Here is an 18089-nt window from a genome sequence, read left to right as displayed (position 1 = left end):
TGTATGTATAATTGTGACCCTGTGTTGATTTCAGAAACCTAAAGAAAATTAAAACTTGTGCACCAAATTCCAGTGTTTTTTTTTAATTAAAGATGTATGCTGTACAATCACTCTGCCACAGAAAATGAACAGTTCAAGGAAATTACTGAAAGCCCAAATATTGCCATGATATTCATATCCAATATGACATTCATGTCACTGTATGTAAACTTTTGACAGAACTGTATCTATATACATGATTTGTGGTTTAGCACGAGACTGTGAGTGCACGTTTGGCTAACTTGTAGAGGTTTGCACTCCTGGTTGAGCGGAGCAAGGTGCGTAAAGTTCAGAGCATAGTCTGTAAACATTACTCTATAAAATTGTGTATTTGTTACATCCATGTTACGTTAATTATCCGTTTTGTTTTCTTTAATTTTCATGGTGCTCGGTGCATGGTGTTTGATCCTATACTCGTGTCCAAGAAGAATAAAACACATCTGCACCCGTCAGAGACTCTCTGCTGTTGTTCTTAATGCTAAGAAGAAGAAACAACCTTTATTCGTCACATGCACACTTCAAGCACAGTGAAATTCATCCTCTGCATTTAATCCATCTGAAACAGTGAACACATGCGCACACACTCAGCGCAGTGGGCAGCCACACCAGAGCACCCGGGGAGCAGTCAGGGGTCAGGTACCTTGCTCAAGGGCACCTCAGCCCAAGGCTGCCCCACGTCAACCTAACTGCATGTCTTTGGATTGTGGGGGAAACCGGAGCACCCGGAGGAAACCCACGCAGACACGGGGAGAACATGCAAACTCCACACAGAAAGGCCCTCGCCGGCCGCTGGGTTCGAACCCGGAACCTTCTTGCTATGAGGCGACTGTGCTAACCACTACACCACCATGCCACCCACGGGCTGCTACAGTGTTAGTTAATAATCCTATGGTATTTTTTTTTAAACAAATAAGAGCTGGATAAAAACCCATTTATATATTATGTAAATAAATCTACAAATTTTGTTGTCCAGTGGTCAACAAATGGTTTATAAGAGACACAGTGCCTTGCATTTACGATAGGGTTCCCTGTGGTGGTACATGTACATCGTTGACACGTTGTACGGTCGCAAAAGCCATCAAAAATCAGGTCGATGCGTGACCATATTCTCTTAAGTATGGAGTTTCGCTATAAATATGGCCCTACTGACTAGGAATGCACTGGCATGAATACTAGTATTAGCCTGATGGTGTGCTTATTTACTCACTTGTGCTCATAAATTTATATATATATATATATATATATATATATATATATATATATATATATATATATATATATATATATATATATAAGCAGCTAGAGATAATGAGATGATTATATATACAACCCCGATTCCAAAAAAGTTGGGACAAAGTACAAATTGTAAATAAAAACGGAATACAATAATTTACAAATCTCAAAAACTGATATTGTATTCACAACAGAACATAGACAACATATCAAATGTTGAAAGTGAGACATTTTGAAATTTCATGCCAAATATTGGCTCATTTGAAATTTCATGACAGCAACACATCTCAAAAAAGTTGGGACAGGGGCAATAAGAGGCTGGAAAAGTTAAAGGTACAAAAAAGGAACAGCTGGAGGACCAAATTGCAACTCATTAGGTCAATTGGCAATAGGTCATTAACATGACTGGGTATAAAAAGAGCATCTTGGAGTGGCAGCGGCTCTCAGAAGTAAAGATGGGAAGAGGATCACCAATCCCCCTAATTCTGCGCCGACAAATAGTGGTGCAATAGCAGAAAGGAGTTCGACAGTGTAAAATTGTAAGGAGTTTGAACATATCATCATATACAGTGCATAATATCATCAAAAGATTCAGAGAATCTGGAAGAATCTCTGCGTGTAAGGGTCAAGGCCGGAAAACCATACCGGGTGCCCGTGATCTTCGGGCCCTTAGACGGCATTGCATCACATACAGGCATGCTTCTGTATTGGAAATCACAAAATGAGCTCAGGAATATTTCCAGAGAACATTATCTGTGAACACAATTCACCGTGCCATCCACCGTTGCCAGCTAAAACTCTATAGTTCAAAGAAGAAGCCGTATTTAAACATGATCCAGAAGCACAGACGTCTTCTCTGGGCCAAGACTCATTTAAAATGGACTGTGGCAAAGTGGAAAACTGTTCTGTGGTCAGACGAATCAAAATTTGAAGTTCTTTATGGAAATCAGGGATGCCGTGTCATTCGGACTAAAGAGGAGAAGGACGACCCAAGTTGTTATCAGCGCTCAGTTCAGAAACCTGCATCTCTGATGGTATGGGGTTGCATTAGTGCGTGTGGCATGGGCAGCGTACACATCTGGAAAGACACCATCAGTGCTGAAAGGTATATCCAGGTTCTAGAGCAACATATGCTCCCATCCAGACGACGTCTCTTTCAGGGAAGACCTTGCATTTTCCAACATGACAATGCCAAACCACATACTGCATCAATTACAGCATCAAGGCTGCGTAGAAGAAGGGTCCGGGTACTGAACTGGCCAGCCTGCAGTCCAGATCTTTCACCCATAGAAAACATTTGGCGCATCATAAAACGGAAGATACGACAAAAAAGACCCAAGACAGTTGAGCAACTAGAATCCTACATTAGACAAGAATGGGTTAACATTCCTATCCCTAAACTTGAGCAACTTGTCTCCTCAGTCCCCAGACGTTTACAGACTGTTGTAAAGAGAAAAGGGGATGTCTCACAGTGGTAAACTGGGCCTTGTCCCAACTTTTTTGAGATGTGGTGTTGTCATGAAATTTAAAATCACCTAATTTTTCTCTTTAAATGATACATTTTCTCAGTTTAAACATTTGATATGTCATCCATGTTCTATTCTGAATAAAATATGGAATTTTGAAATTTCCACATCATTGCATTCCGTTTTTATTTACAATTTGTACTTTGTCCCAACTTTTTTGGAATCGGGGTTGTAAATAAAACAGGTATATGCCTAGTGTACATTGCTGTGCACATGAACAGACAGCACAAAATAACAGCAATCTGGATATATTTCACAATTAATGATGCCAGCCAAAGCAAAGAAGACTGCAAACTGGGCTTGGTGACATCATCAAGAAAACACAGCATCTTCCGACAATGCAAGTAACCTGATAAATACATCTTAAACATAAACCTCTGTTAATTTCTAAAAGCACACAACAGCAACCAACACTCCATTTAAAAAAAGGAAGGAAAAAGTCCAGACAATGCTGTGCCAGTGATAATAACAGCTCTTACCCAGTATGCTGTTCTAGATGATTAACCACTTTTGGTCATTGACAGTGAAGGATTCTGATGCAATGAAGACAAATAAAACTTACAGCTACACAGAAGAGCTATTTCACAGTGAAACAGCCTACTCTTCTCTACTGCAACCGCACTTGACTGAAAGTAATATTAGGCAGCTATGTACATTAGTTACCTTGGATCGAGTAAGATCGCAGTGGAGAGCATCAGGTTGTTTCACTTTGAAATAGCTCTTCTATATAGTTACGTTTTATTTGTCTTCATTGCATTAGTTAAAACCAGCTAGATAACATTATATTGAACAAACCTAATACAAAAAGTGCATGAAAACATATACCGTTCATGATCATTATGTGAAGCAGGGAAATACAGAAAGAGCAAAAAAAGATCAATTGTGAGCTACTGCTCACTTACGTATCCCCGCTCTTGCTTATATCAGAATGCAAGCAATCGAAGGAATAGGACACTTCTTATGAATCAAGCAGTTGTGATTTGTAGTTGCTGAGAAAAGTGTTATGAAAATTTTGTAAATCCACGCTATACATGTTTTTCGTAAATACATTCAGTCGGTAAACAGGAAGTCGATGTGCAATAGACCTGAAAACGGTGTACATGGTATAGAACCCCAAGCTGATGGTCAGTACCAAATATCAAGCAGTTGTGATTTGTAGTTGCTGAGAAAAGTGTTATGAAAATTTTGTAAATCCACGCTATATATGTTTTTCGTAAATACATTCAGTCGGTAAACAGGAAGTCAATGTGCGATAGACCTGAAAATGGTATACACGGTATAGAACCCCAAGCTGATGCTCAGTGCCAAATATCAAGCAGTTGTGATTTGTAGTTGCTGAGAAAAGTGTTATGAAAATTTTGTAAATCCACGCTATACGTTTCGTAAATACGTTCAGTCGGTAAATAGGAAGTCAATGTGCGACAGACCTGAAAACGGTATGCACGGTATAGAACTCCAAGCTGAAGTTTGGTACCAAATGGCTATGATTTGTGGTTGCTGAGAAAAAGGGTGTTTCGGACGGACGGACAGAGGTAAAAAAAAAACAAAAAAACAGTATACCCATTCTCCTTCGGAGCGGGGGTATAAATAACATGTTTCATGATGACCCCTGATTGGTTAATACACTAGGTTACTCATTTTGGTTTCAAGAATCAAATCAATCAAAGTTCCTTGTAGTCTTACTCCTACACAAAATTATCATCAATGCATTCGGTCACAAAATGTCAAGGTCTTTCTTAATACATGTTTAAAAACATATATACACTTAGTCTAATATATAAAACCTGCCACAGGTCACATTGATAGCCTACAGATTTTCTGGATGTCTGCACTTCGTGAATCACACAAATCTAAACCTGGTATCATTATCAGTGAAGTGAGCTGTAATATCCAGTTCCTCAGGCAAACACAATTCTATTGCTTTTCGAAAGCACCTGGAAAGTGCTATGTCTTTGTCACATGCTCAATTTCCAAAGTGCACATCAACTGCCTTCAGCAGTCAGCTTTATTATGAGGTAAAGAATGCTTAGTGAAGATGCAATGAACTTCTACATCAGATGGTTAAAACCAAACATTAATCACAAACACATCCCAGCGTTTCGGAGATGTCATTTTTCTATCACGCACCTGTTCTACATCCCCAGCAGGGCAAAACTATGCTGAAGACAGCCTAAGCAACACATGATACCAATTAGGAAATCACTATGGTGTGTTTTTGCTGACAGTGTGTTAACATAATTAGACTAACAACACACAGTGTTAATAAACAAGTCACTGCCAAATCATTCTACCATTTCCCTGATACTGTCAGACACCATTTACAGTAATAACAAGCTTCACTTGCATTTTGAACACATACAGATGATGAATGGGCTGCTGGTCATTATGTCTAAAGGAAACATGCGATGACAGCATATTAGCAGGTCTGTCACTCGGAACAGCAACTGCACAACCAGAGAGAACAGGAAAAAAGCCTGATAAGCTAAAGAAATAAGCTGTATGAAAAGAGAAGATGCTAGTTTTAATTGTTTCCGAACAACAGTGTTGTAGTCGAATCACTAAACCTTGAGTCTGAGTCCACTCTCGAGTCCCCAGTGTTCAAGACCGAGTCGTTAAAAAAAATTTGAGTCGAGTCCATGATTGATCCAAGTCGAGTCTGAGAACAAGACTCTAATCGCACTGTTTGACGGTGGCTGTTTTAGCCCCATTAACATTAGTTTGTTCTTGAACATGACGTATGAACAGGTGAATGTGCATTCTCTTTATCAGGGAATGCAAAGTATTCTGTCAGAGATGGTTGGGAGACGGATGTAAGCGCAGAAGGTGCATTTATTAATCCGAGTGAAGACGGTAAACAATCCAGAACGGCAGGCAAAATCGAAAAACGGTGAAACAGGCAATAGGTCGCGCGAGGCACAAACAGGCTATCGTAGACTCGGCAGAATCAAAGACAAGAAACAGGAAATCAGGGATCAGGAAACCAAACAAGGAAATAAGGCTCGGTAATGTGTCAGCAACGCAACTCAATACTTCGGAAAGCAAGTGTGTTTTCACAGTTTTTCATATCGGTGCACTGATTGCACCTTAATCCTGTGCAGATGCAAGTCATTTACAGCATGCGTGCGAGAGTCCGCTTGAAGTACGCGCTGTCCGGAGTGCCAGAGAGTCTATCTGATACACGCACCAAGGCGCACAGATGTGACACTCTTACACAAAATTAGCACAAAAATTAATGTAGATATACAGTAAATATCTTATGCCAAATTATTATGGCATGTGACAAAAAATAAAGAAAAAAAAAATCAGAGTCCTGATCTCCAATTTACGAGTCCGAATGCAGTTAATGCACAAGTGCAAGTCATCAGTGCTCAACTCCAAGTCACAAGTCCTTCAAATTAGGGCACAAGTCAGACTCGAGTCCAAGTCCTGGACTTGAGTATGATAAGCCTGCTGAGCAATAACAACAGAGGGTGACACGGTGGTGTAGTGGTCATCACTGTCGCCTCACAGCAAGAAGGTTCCGGGTTCGAACCTTACGGCTGATGGGACCTTTCTTTGTGGAGTTCGCATGTTCTCCCTGCGTCTGTGTGGGTTTCCTCCGGGTGCTCCGGTTTCCCCCACAGTCCAAAGACATGCAGATTAGGTAAAAATACCCAGCCACTGGGGTTGTAGAAGACCGTGCATACTTGGTGCCAATCCCAGCCTGGATAGACTGGGGAGGGTTGCATCAGGAAGGGCTTCTGGTGTAAAACCTATGCCAAATCAAGTATGCAGAACAGATTTGCTGTGGTGACTCCGAACATGCGAGAGCAGCCAAAAGAAGAAGAAGAATATAATCGAAGAGGAACACAGCTGTGAATGTTTTACTTGCTTGCAGAGGAAAGAAAGCAGCTTTAAGTAAGACAGAAAACATGAGTTCAGCCAACAGCATTATTCACAACAGATTGTCGTGACCTCATCAAAACATCTTTTTCTGTTTTGTTATAAATATGCAAAGTCTTTACGAATCCTGAAACATATTACTATCCATATAGTTCTATCTTTCACAGCTTCATACCATCAATTCGCCTTTCTTCTCTTCCTTACTCGTCTTTCACTTTTTTCTTCTCCTCCCATTCCTCTTCAAAACGCCTCTTCGATAGTTATTTGAAGGTTCAAGGATTCTAGATTTCTGAAGGCTCTAATGGAAGAGCCTCTAAAAGTGAAACCCTCTGTGTAGAAAAGTGTCTGGTGTAGAAAGGCTCACCAAAGAACCACATTGGGTTTGTAGGTTCCTAATAGTGGATACTTTCAGAGCTAATGACAGTAAGCTGAAGCACCTGCACCAGTGGCCATGGTTTCACTTCCTCCACCTTTTTTTCCAATTCCATCAGCCTCTCGAGTGTTGTCATGGCCACTGAGGGCCAAACTGTCATCTGTCCTCCTTCAGCCCACCCATTTAACAAGCAGAAAATGAGAGAACAATAGCAATATGCATACTGAGAAGAATGACAAGTATATTGTCAAACGGGGAGCGTTTCGACATGCCTGATGGAAAATGCTTCATTACTCTGTCTGAGCTCCTTATTTCCCAATACAGTAACCATTAGGGAGGAAAGCATAGTTGCGCATTAGAGGAGAGAAGGTGGGTGGAAATAATCAATGTTCTTTGAAATGAGATCTCGTTCGTGAGAGGTGGGCTTTTAATGTGGGTGTGGAAACTGAAGACTGGGGGAGGGAAGAGAGCACGAGGGATTCTGAACATCTTTTATGAGAAGATATGATTATATAACTTGCAGGCTGGAGTTGTGCATTGTACACCCATGGACAGGAACACCTGATTACTAATGGTGCTTTGTCAGGTCATCACTAAAAGAATTACCGAGGCTTTGTCACAATTCTCCAAATGTTCACTAGGTGGTCTAGTTGTGCTCAGCTTTCAAAATCAGAAAATGGCAACCTGTAGGCTAAAAGTTTGCCACAGTTTGCATGGATAATTCAGTATATTCTATCCACATTCACTAGATATGAACTATCTATCTGGCTACTACTAGGATATCAGCTCACATACTGAGTAGAGAAAAACAAAATGGCAGAGCGCATCAAGTCAGATACATCACTTTGTTATCAAGTATTTAAAAGAAACAGAAATAGCTAAAAGAATATAGTTCCCCCCACCCAGTATCTCCTGTTCCACATTCCAGGCCAGTCGGTGGCGGTAATGCACCTTAAAGTTGGTTGGACAACTGCCAAAAAGACCGTAAAGAAGAAGAAGAAAATGGTGGACCATGTTACTGAGCCAACCGAGGAAAAAATAAAAACTACTCGAAACCCCCCCCCCAAAAAAAGCAACAAAATATGGAAAGAAAATATTTGATGGTAAGAACGCAGCTTTTTTTTTTTTCAAGAATTATTATTATAGCATTTTTCAAAAACTGCTACCGTCATTTTGCCAGTTTGTTTACATCCTAAGCGGGAACAATATTCATCTCATCATCTCTAGCCGCTTTATCCTGTTCTACAGGGTCGCAGGCAAGCTGGAACCTATCCCAGCTGACTACGGGCAAAAGGCGGGGTACACCCTGGACAAGTCGCCAGGTCATCACAGGGCTGACACAGACACCCATTCACACTCACATTCACACCTACGGTCAATTTAGAGTCACCAGTTAACCTAACCTGCATGTCTTTGGACTGTGGGGGAAACCGGAGCACCCAGAGGAAACCCACACGGACACGGGGAGAACATGCAAACTCCACACAGAAAGGCCCTCGTCAGCCATGGGGCTCGAACCCAGACCTTCTTGCTGTGAGGCGACAGCGCTAACCACTACACCACCGTGCCGCCTGGAAACAATATTTCAGATATTTTGTATAAAGCTTTTATTTATCAAATTTACAAAAAAAAAAGTGGCATTTCTCAAAATCCAGTGAATCGTCGTTGTTCGTATGAACTGACCAGGAGTCACAGTGGGAGGTCAGGGCGAGAGAGCCAGGTGAAAGTGGGGCCACCAAGAGTCTTTAGCCCCAGGATTCTGTTGGGGGCACCGAAGACAGGACAGGGTTCAAGTACGTGACTCTCAGTTTGGGGGGGCGCCACAGGAGCAGTTCTCAGAAGCTGCCGTGCCAATGGTGTGGAGGAAGGCCTGAGTTTCCCCCCAACCGGTGCGAAGACGGTTCAGCCTGACCCAGGCAGGGAGTGGGAGGCAGTGCCCAGCAGGTTTAGTGGAGGGCTCAGGGGTGCAATTGTGCAAAGTGGAATTAGAACCCTCCCATTCCTTGTGCCACGTATCCATGACCCAATCAGGGGATGCGGTTCTCAAGCTCTGCAGCACATACAGTAAAGTGCTTGCGATTAAGGCATGGTCGAGTATTAACTTCACTGATGTTTGGCACCAGGCTGACCAGGATACGAGATTTCTCCGCAAGTTTAAGAACCAGGTGGTTCCTTCAGACTCTGGCAGGCGGGATGCCTGCAACAACAGGTAGCATAGCAGAGGGAGCTATGCTCATTGGTCACGGTATCGATGGCTGGGGTGTGGTAACTATGCACCCAGACCGAAGCAGCATACTCTGCAGTGGAGAACACCAATGAACCCCTTCGCACATCCAGTGAATGTGGATAGAATAAAACAGTTACAGTATTCCACAAAATCAAGTCATATATTAGCTGATAGCCAACGAGGCGCAGAGTTGGCTATAAGCCACGTACGACGAGATTCTTTGCTAAACACATAAGTAAATAAACAAAATCAATGAATCTATGAAATACAGTAAACCATTAATAGAATTATTATATTTTTTCCCTCCAGTCATTTCATCATAATTAAGTGTTTTATCATGGTGGATCCTGGGAACACGGAGCATGAGGTGTGGATAAACACTAGATAGGATGTCAGTCCATCACATTCACACCTTGGGGCAATTTAGCTTTAGCCAATCCACCTAATAACATGTTTGTTTGTTTTTAAGGTGGGAGGAAACCAGAGAACCCGAAGGAAACCTACAGGTATACAGGTAGAACACCCGAATTGCACATAGACAATAACTCAAGCTCAGAATTAAACTGAGGACCCTGGAGCTGTGAGGTCACAACACTACCTACTGAGCCACTGTGCAGCCCTTAATGATTTATCAAGAGATATATTTATAGATTTATTGATGGATTACTATATCCATATGGGTAGATTTACTGAAGGGGTTTACCGTATGCTTAAACACACGAATGAGGTGTGAGCTTCCTTTAGGTCGAGTTACTCTGATTGGACAGCAGCTCTCCATGCTTGGAGCACCATGATGGGAAATACATGATAGGTTTACAAATGCTCTAATATGTAGCTTGGCTGCATAACTGTGGTTGTTCTTAGCTACACTATATGGGCAAAAGTTTGTGGACACGACACCATTACACCAATATGTGCCTTGAACATCCCATTCCTGTTTTAGTCCCTTCTCTGCTGTTATAATCAGTTCCAACCTTCTGGGGAGGATTTCCATTACATTTTGAAGCATGGCTGTAAGGATTTGTGCTCATTCATCTAATTTCATGAAACCTGGTGTGCAATCAGCATTCCAGTTCCTCCTGAAGGTGTTCAGTGGGGTTGAGGTCAGGGCTCTGTGCAGGCAACTCAATTTCTTTCACTCCACTCTTCGCAAACCATGTCTTCATGGAGCTCACTTTGTGTACGGGGCATTATCATGCTGGAACAGGTTTAGGTCTCCTAGATCCAGTTAAGGAAAACTGTAATGATGTAGCATACAAACACATTCCAGACAATTGTGAGTTTCCAACTTTGTAGCAACAGTTTGGAGAAGAACCACATATGGATGTGATGGTCCAAAAGCAATGCTCCCAGCATACAGACATACTGTCCAATCAGAACAACTCCTCCTAAAAGAAGCCCGTCTCTGATTTGTACACTAAAGCATGAAATCCTTCAACAAATGCTTCAAGAAATATAAAAAAAGCAAACTAAACAAACAAACATTCATGTACAGTGCCTAGAAAAAGTATTCATACCCCTTGAACTTTTTCACATTTTTCCACCTTACAACCACAAACTTAAAAGTTTTTTATTGAGATTTTATGTGATAGACCAACACAGAGTAGCACATAATTGTGAAGTGAAATGAAAATGATAAATGGTCTTCAAAATTTTAAACAAATAAAAATCTGGAAAATGTGATGTGCATTAGTATTCAGCCCCCTGTACTCTGATACCTCTAAATACAATCCAGTGCAATCAATTGCCTTCAGAAGTCATCTAATTAGTTAATAGAGTCCTATTGTGTGTAATTTGCTTACTTGCTTAAGGCAGTCCGTCGTTGCAGACGATGACGTCACTCCTGTGTGTCCGCATGTGTCCTGCTGTGGCTGATTAGACCAATTCTTGATTTGCATGTCCGTCCGCAGACGCCGCATGTGTGTTCACCTATGCTGTTCGGGGGCTGATGTCGCCGTCTTCTTCTCTCCTCGCACTGCTGATTGTAGCCGGATGTGAATGTGGCAGTTCCTGCAGCACATTCCTGACGCCACCTGCTTCTGTTCACAGCAATTTCCTCTAGGCGCTGAGGCTGCATGCCACATTTTTTAAGGTTTGCCTTCAGGTTGTCCTTGAAGCGTTTGTGCTGCCCCCCAACAGTTCATCTGCCATTGGAGAGTTCCCCATACAGCATGTGTCTCGGTAGGCGGTTGCTGGGCATGCGGATGATGTGGCCAACCCATCTGAGCTGCCTCTGGAGGAGCAATGTTTCCAGTGGCTCGATGCCAGCCCTGCGGCGAATCTCGGCATGTGGAACCTTGTGCCACCACTTTAGTCCAAGTATTCTTTGGAGACATCTCATGTGGAACTGCTCGAGCATGCGGATGTGCCGCCTGTATGATGTCCAGGTCTCGCTAGCATATAGCAGGATTGACAGGCAGATGGCTCTGTACACTGCAACTTTTGTTTTGATTGTAAGGTCTTTGTTGAGGAATACCCTGCCCGCAAGTCTCCCAAAGGATGAGGAGGGAAGGCTGATGCGCCTCTGCACCTCACCTGTGATGCTGAGCACCGATCCTAAGTAGGTAAATACTGGAACGTTCTTTAGCGCGGTGTCTTTGATGGAGAACGTGACAGGCTCTGTGCCTGGCTGACCCTGGTCCATAGCTTCGGTCTTGTCGCAGTTAATGAGAAGACTAGCTCGTGTGTAAGTGTCGTCCAGTGTGTTTAGGTTTCTCTGAAGCCCTGTGGCTGTGGGGCCGGCAATGGCAGCATCGTCTGCGTATTGTAACTCCAGTATGTCCTCGTGTGTGCTTTCAGCCTGCGCAGGTTGAACAGGTTGCCGTACAGCCGGTATGTGAGAGAGATACAGTCCTCTGGCTTAATCCGCTGCTTAGATGCCAACATCACAGCGGCGAGGAACAGGTTGAAGATCACTGGAGCGATAACACACCCTTGTCTAACACCTGTGCAGACTTGGAAGGGGTCAGACTTGCTCCCACTGCCCATGACCCTTACCATGGCTCCTTCATGCAGACCTTTGAGAACTGTCAGGAAATTGTCAGGGCAGCCAAATCTCTTGAGCACTTCCCACAGTAGCGGCCTGTTCACTGTGTCGAATGCCTTGGTTAAGTCTATAAAGACTATGTAGAGATCTTGGTGCTGCCCCCTGCACTTCTCCTGTACCTGTCTGAGTACGAAGATTATGTCGACGGTGCTGCGATCCTTTCTGAAGCCACACTGACTTTCAGGGAGGACCTCTTCTGCCACGGCCTTGATGAGTCTCAGAAGCATGATCCTTGTGAGCACTTTGCCTGCACTCGACAAAAGTGAGATGCCACGACTGTTGCTACAGGTTGCTCTGTCTCCCTTCTTCTTGTAGATACTGACAAGGTATGCATCTTCCCATTGCTGTGGGACACAGCCTGAGGTCCAGCAAGCAACAACGAAGGAGTGTAGACAGTGAGCAACTGCTTCACCACCGTACCGAAGAATTTCACCAGGTACCTCATCAGGGCCTGCTGCCTTGTTGTTTTTGAGGGAGTTCACTGATGATAACACCTCTTCAAGTGTAGAAAGATCATCTAGGCTTTCCATTACTGGAAGCTTTGGGACATCATCCAGGACACTGTCATCGACTTCTGTGTCTCTGTTTAGGAGTTGTCTGTAGTGTTCTGCCCAGCGGGCCAGGATGGCAGATTTCTCGGTTGTTGTTCCATCTGTGCTTTGGACAGGGAAGTGTGTGCCTCGTCTTGGCCCATATGCAGCCTTGAGAGCACAGTAGAATTGTTGCTGGTTGCCTTTGTCCACGTAACCCTCTATTTCTGTGGCAAGGCGGGTCCACCATTCGTTTTTCATTTTCCTTAGTTCTCGCTGTACGTGGGACCGTACTTCAGCTAGCCTGGCTCTGTTGGCTGGAAATGGGTTCCTGAGGACAGTGGCGTGAGCGGTGTGTTGCTCCGTTAGGAGGATACGCATGTCCTCCCTTTGTTCGTCAAACCAGTCTCTATTCCGTCTAGTAGTGGTGCCGAGTACTTGGCGTGAGATGATGTTGAGGGTGCTGGCCACTGCATCCCAGGCAGTGGTCAGCAGCTCTGTGTCGATGGATGTGTCTTCCAGCATTTGGGTAAGACGGCTGGCCAACGCCATTTGCAGTTCTTCTCTTTTGCCACTGTCTTCTAAGGCCTTTATGTTGAGTTTTCCAGCATGTGCCTTCTTGTGTATATGTGTTTCTTGATGTTTAGTCCAAGTTTTGTGCGTACCATTCTGTGGTCAGTCCATCCTTGTGCTCCTCTCATTACTCGTGTGATTTTAACGTCTTTCCGGTCACATTGTTTGACTAGGACGTAGTCCAGCATGTGCCATCTCTTTGACCTGGGGTGCATCCAAGTGGTCTTATGCATTGTACGCAGCTGAAACAACGTGTTTGTAATCACAAGGGCGTGCTCAGCACAGAAGGAGAGGAGATGCAGCCCATTGTCGTTGCACTTGCCTACTCCATGGACTCCCAGTACTCCCTGCCATAGATGGTGACTGTTGCCAACTCGAGCATTGAAGTCCCCCAGTATGGCCAGTTTGTCTGCATGTGGAACTGCTCTTACAGCTGAGTTTAAGGACTCGTAGAATTGATCTTTGTCAGCTTCGCTGGCAACGAGTGTGGGTGCATATGTGCTGATGATTGACAAGTGCCGATTGTTCTGTAGTGGGATGTGCCATGTCATTATCCTCTCACTAATTCCTTGTGGGTCTTCCTTTGCAGCTTTCAGGAGCTCTGTCCGTATTGCGAAGCCCACTCCATACAGCCTTCTTTAACCTTCAGGGAGGCCTTACCAAAAGAAGGTGTAACCTTCGCCTTCTTCTACCAGCGAGCTCTCCTCTGCTAGGCGTGTCTCAGAGAGTGCGGCTATATCTATGTTGTATCTGCCAAGCTCGGCCACAATCAGTGCAGTACGTCTCTCAGGGCATTCAGATTGGTCTGTGTCCAATAGTGTTCTGACATTCCAACTTGCAAGGGTTAGGTTTATTCTCTTTTTGTTGTTTCGGTCGCATAAGTGGGACGCCATGGCAGGTACGGCTGCCTGACTGTGGTTTGTTGGAGCGAACAATGTTTAGGCCACCTTTTCTAGGCCCTCCCCCAGCTTTGGGGTGGGCAGTGTGGACCCTGAAAAGGGCTGCCCAGACACTTCGGGCGCTGCCTTTGGAGGCTGTCGCTCCTCTCCCAGCCAGCCAACGACCATCATCACCGAAGCCGCTGCACATGCAGGGTAGGAACTGGGAGCTTCCAGTGGCATCCTCACCTGCTCCCGTCACTCCGTCCCTGTCGCCATGGGACTTGTAGAGATTCAGTAGATACTTCTGTGACACACGGACAATAGGAAGTCATCTAATTAGTTAATAGAGTCCTACTGTGTGTAATTTACTCTCAGCATAAATACACTTGTTCTGTGAAGGCTTCAGTGGTTTGTTAGAGAACACTGAAGAACAAACAGCATCATGAAGACCAAAGAACTCACCAGACAGGTCAGGGATAAAGTTCTGGAGAAGTTTAGAGCAGGGTTAGGTTATAAAAAAATATCCCAAGCTCTGAACATGTCAAGAAGCACTGTTCAATTTCCATTCAAAAATGGAAAAAGTATGGCACAACTGCAAACCAACCAAGACATGACCATCCACCTAAACTGACAGAGCGAGCAAGGAGAGCACTGGTCAGAGAAGCAGCCAAGAGGCCCATGATCACTCCGGAGGAGCTGCAGAAATCCACAGCTCAGGTGGGAGAATCTGTGCACAGGACAACTACAAGTCGTACTCCACAAATCTGGCCTTTTTGGAAGAGTGGCAAGAAGAAAGCCATTGTTGAAAGACAGGCATAAGTCCCGTTTGCAGTTTGCCAGAAGCCATGTAGGGGACACAGCAAACATGTGGAAGAAGGTGCTTTGGTCAGATGAGACCAAAGTTGAACTTTTTGGCCTAAATGCAAAGCGCTGTGTGTGGCGGAAAACTAACACTGCTCATCACCCTGCACACACCATCCCCACTGTGAAACATGGTGGTGGCAGCATCATGCTATGGGGATGTTTTTCTTCAGCAGGGACAGGGAAGCTGGTCAGAGTTGATGGGAAGATGGATGGAGCTAAATACAGGGCAATCCTGGAAGAAAACCTGTTGGAGGCTGCAAAAGACTTGAGACTGGGAAGGAGATTCACCTTCCAGCAAAACAATGACCCTAAACATACAGCCAGAGCTACAATGGAACGGTTTAGATCAAAGAATATTCAGGTGTTAGAATGGCCCAGTCAAAGTCCAGACCTAAATCCCATTGAGCATCTGTGGCAAGACTTGAAAATTGCTGTTCAGATGCTCTCCATCCAATCTGGCTGAGCTTGAGCTATTTTGCAAAGAAGAATGGGCAAAAATTTCAGTGTCTAGATGTGCGAAGGTGGTAGAGACATACCACAAAAGACTTGCAACTGTAATTGCAGCAAAAGGTGGCTCTACAAAATATTGACGCAGGGGGGCTGAATACTAATGCACATCACATTTTTCAGATTTTTATTTGTTTAATATTTTAAAGACCATTTATCATTTTCATTTCACTTCACAATTATGTGCTACTCTGTGTTGGTCTATCACATAAAATCTCAATAAAAAACTTTTAAGTTCGTGGTTGTAAGGTGGAAAAATGTGAAAAAAGTTCAAGGGGTATGAATACTTTTTCAAGGCACTGTATTAATAAATAAATCTATGCATTTACTGAAAAACATACAGTACTGATCAATTTAATGATATACATTTTAAATTTGGCAGCCTCCATCCTCAATATGTATGAAAGTCCTATATGCTGTACATATAATTTTGTTATTTCTTTTGTGGACTTGAAACTTAATAGAAAAGTAAAAAATAAAAATAATAATTTTAAAAAAAGACAACAAGACGATACCTTGTAAAAATACCATCCACAATGCCAAATGATGCCTCACTGGCTGGAACAAAGGATCCCAGTTGGGCCATGATGGTGAGAAGAGCCACCTGGCGAATATAAGAGCTCTTTCCTCCCATGTTGGGTCCAGTGATGATCATAGCACGCTTGCCCTCACCCTAAAAGAAAGGTCATGACAATAAACGTTGAGTGGCTTTGATGAATGTCATGGCTGCACTGGTCAAGTCACAGAGTTAATGGACTGGAACTATCAACATTATGTGCTGTTAAACTCAAACCCAAGCACAGCGTATGTGGAATAAACAAACACAGCTGTTCATTATACAGAAAATTGGCTTTAATGCCAACTTGGCAAGAGTTTTAAAAAGGACACCATTAAAATATGATGGGTAGAGAGAGGTCAGGTTTAAAAAGGTGGGCACAAACACATACACTCACTGACCACTTTAATAGGAACTTGTTCTTGATTCCTGTTCTTGGCTGGCAGGCGTGGAATCCAATGTGACCTTCTGCTGTTGCATGCTGAGATGCTTTTCTGCTCACCATGGTTGTAAAGAGTGATTATATGAGTTGCTATATCCTTCCTGCCAGCTCGAACCAATTGGCCACTTTCCTCTGACCTCTCTTATCAACAAGGCGTTTGTTTTCATCCACAGAACTGTCACTCACTCAGTGTTTTTTTTTTCAGCACCATTCTGTGTGAACTCTAGAGACTGTTGTGCATGAAAACCCCAGGAGATCAGAAGTTTCTGAAATACTCAAATAAACCAGTCCATCTGGCTCAAACCAACACCCACAGTGCCACAGTGCAAGTCACACTTTGGGATCACAATTTTTCCCATTCTGATGTTTGAAGTGAACATTAACTGAAGCGCTTGATTTGTATCTGCATGATTTTATGCATTGTACTGCCGTCAAGGGATCGACTGATTAGAGAACAGCATAAACAGCAGGTGGATGGTGTTCCTAATAACCTTACCTTGTACCTTGATCAGGTCTTCATCCGTCTTTCAACGGGTCTGCCTGCTCACAATTACTCAGATGAGATTTGGCGGACTTTAGGAGACGCCGCCAATTTGCGCGATCTGAGGCGATGCGCTTCCCCAACTCAATATCGCAATCTTCTCCTAGGAACATCTTTAGATCACTGCTTATGGCTTTTATTAGATGATGTCTTGGGCGTCCAGCAGCGCGAGAACCATGGGAGGGGATCCAGTCTAGTAAAAACTTAGGAAGCCTGCCATCAGGCATACGGGCAACATGACCGAAGTATAGGAGGCGGGCGTAGCTAATGGTGATACCCAGACTACAGCATCCAGTGCGATTCCTGATTTCCACATTAGAAATGTGGTCATAAAATCGTACTTTAAGGATACGACGCAGACAGTTATGATGGAAGGCATCCAGACGATGCAACTGCTGCAGTTTAAGAGCCCAGGTAGCACAGCCATATAAGAGAGGTGTTATGACCCCACACTCGTAGATTTTAATCTTGGTGGAGAGAGAAATTCCTCTGTTCCTCCAGATGTTATTGATGGCATTAAAGGCATTAGATGCTACACCGATCCTCACGTTAATTTCTTTGTCAATAGATCCATCACTGGAGATCGTAGAGCCAAGGTAGCGAAAGTGGTTCACTTGTTCCAGGTGGCTCTAAAGGTTGTCATCGCCGGGGCGGCTTAGAGGATGAGCTCTCTAAGTCTCAAAAATACCCCAATGGCATGCGCAAAATATAGCATCTGACAACTAAAGTCCAGCTCCTGGCCTTCCCGTGGCAGAGCCATTACGTACCAACAGGAGAAGGGGCGAAGGCGAGTCACTGGCGCCTTAAAACCAGTTGCTCATTCTTCAACACCGTCTTCCTTTGACGTCTCCTTGTTCAGTTGCTTTCAT

General features: G+C 43.7%; 1 protein-coding gene across 3 annotated transcripts in view; it reads right to left on the bottom strand.

Annotated features, from left to right (window-relative positions):
- msh3 (mutS homolog 3 (E. coli)) overlaps positions 1–18089 on the bottom strand; it is a 208319-nt gene that overhangs the window by 59185 nt on the left and 131045 nt on the right. For all 3 annotated transcript variants that reach the window (XM_060906976.1, XM_060906978.1, XM_060906977.1), the window contains exon 20: positions 16197–16354. In XM_060906976.1, the coding sequence (XP_060762959.1) occupies positions 16197–16354 (158 nt within the window). The remainder of the gene's footprint in view (positions 1–16196; positions 16355–18089) is intronic.

Source organism: Neoarius graeffei, chromosome 24 (genome assembly GCF_027579695.1).
Source record: "Neoarius graeffei isolate fNeoGra1 chromosome 24, fNeoGra1.pri, whole genome shotgun sequence".
Lineage (NCBI taxonomy): Eukaryota > Metazoa > Chordata > Actinopteri > Siluriformes > Ariidae > Neoarius > Neoarius graeffei.
Note: the sequence above shows the minus strand (reverse complement) of the source record. Positions and strands in the feature narration are given on the sequence as shown.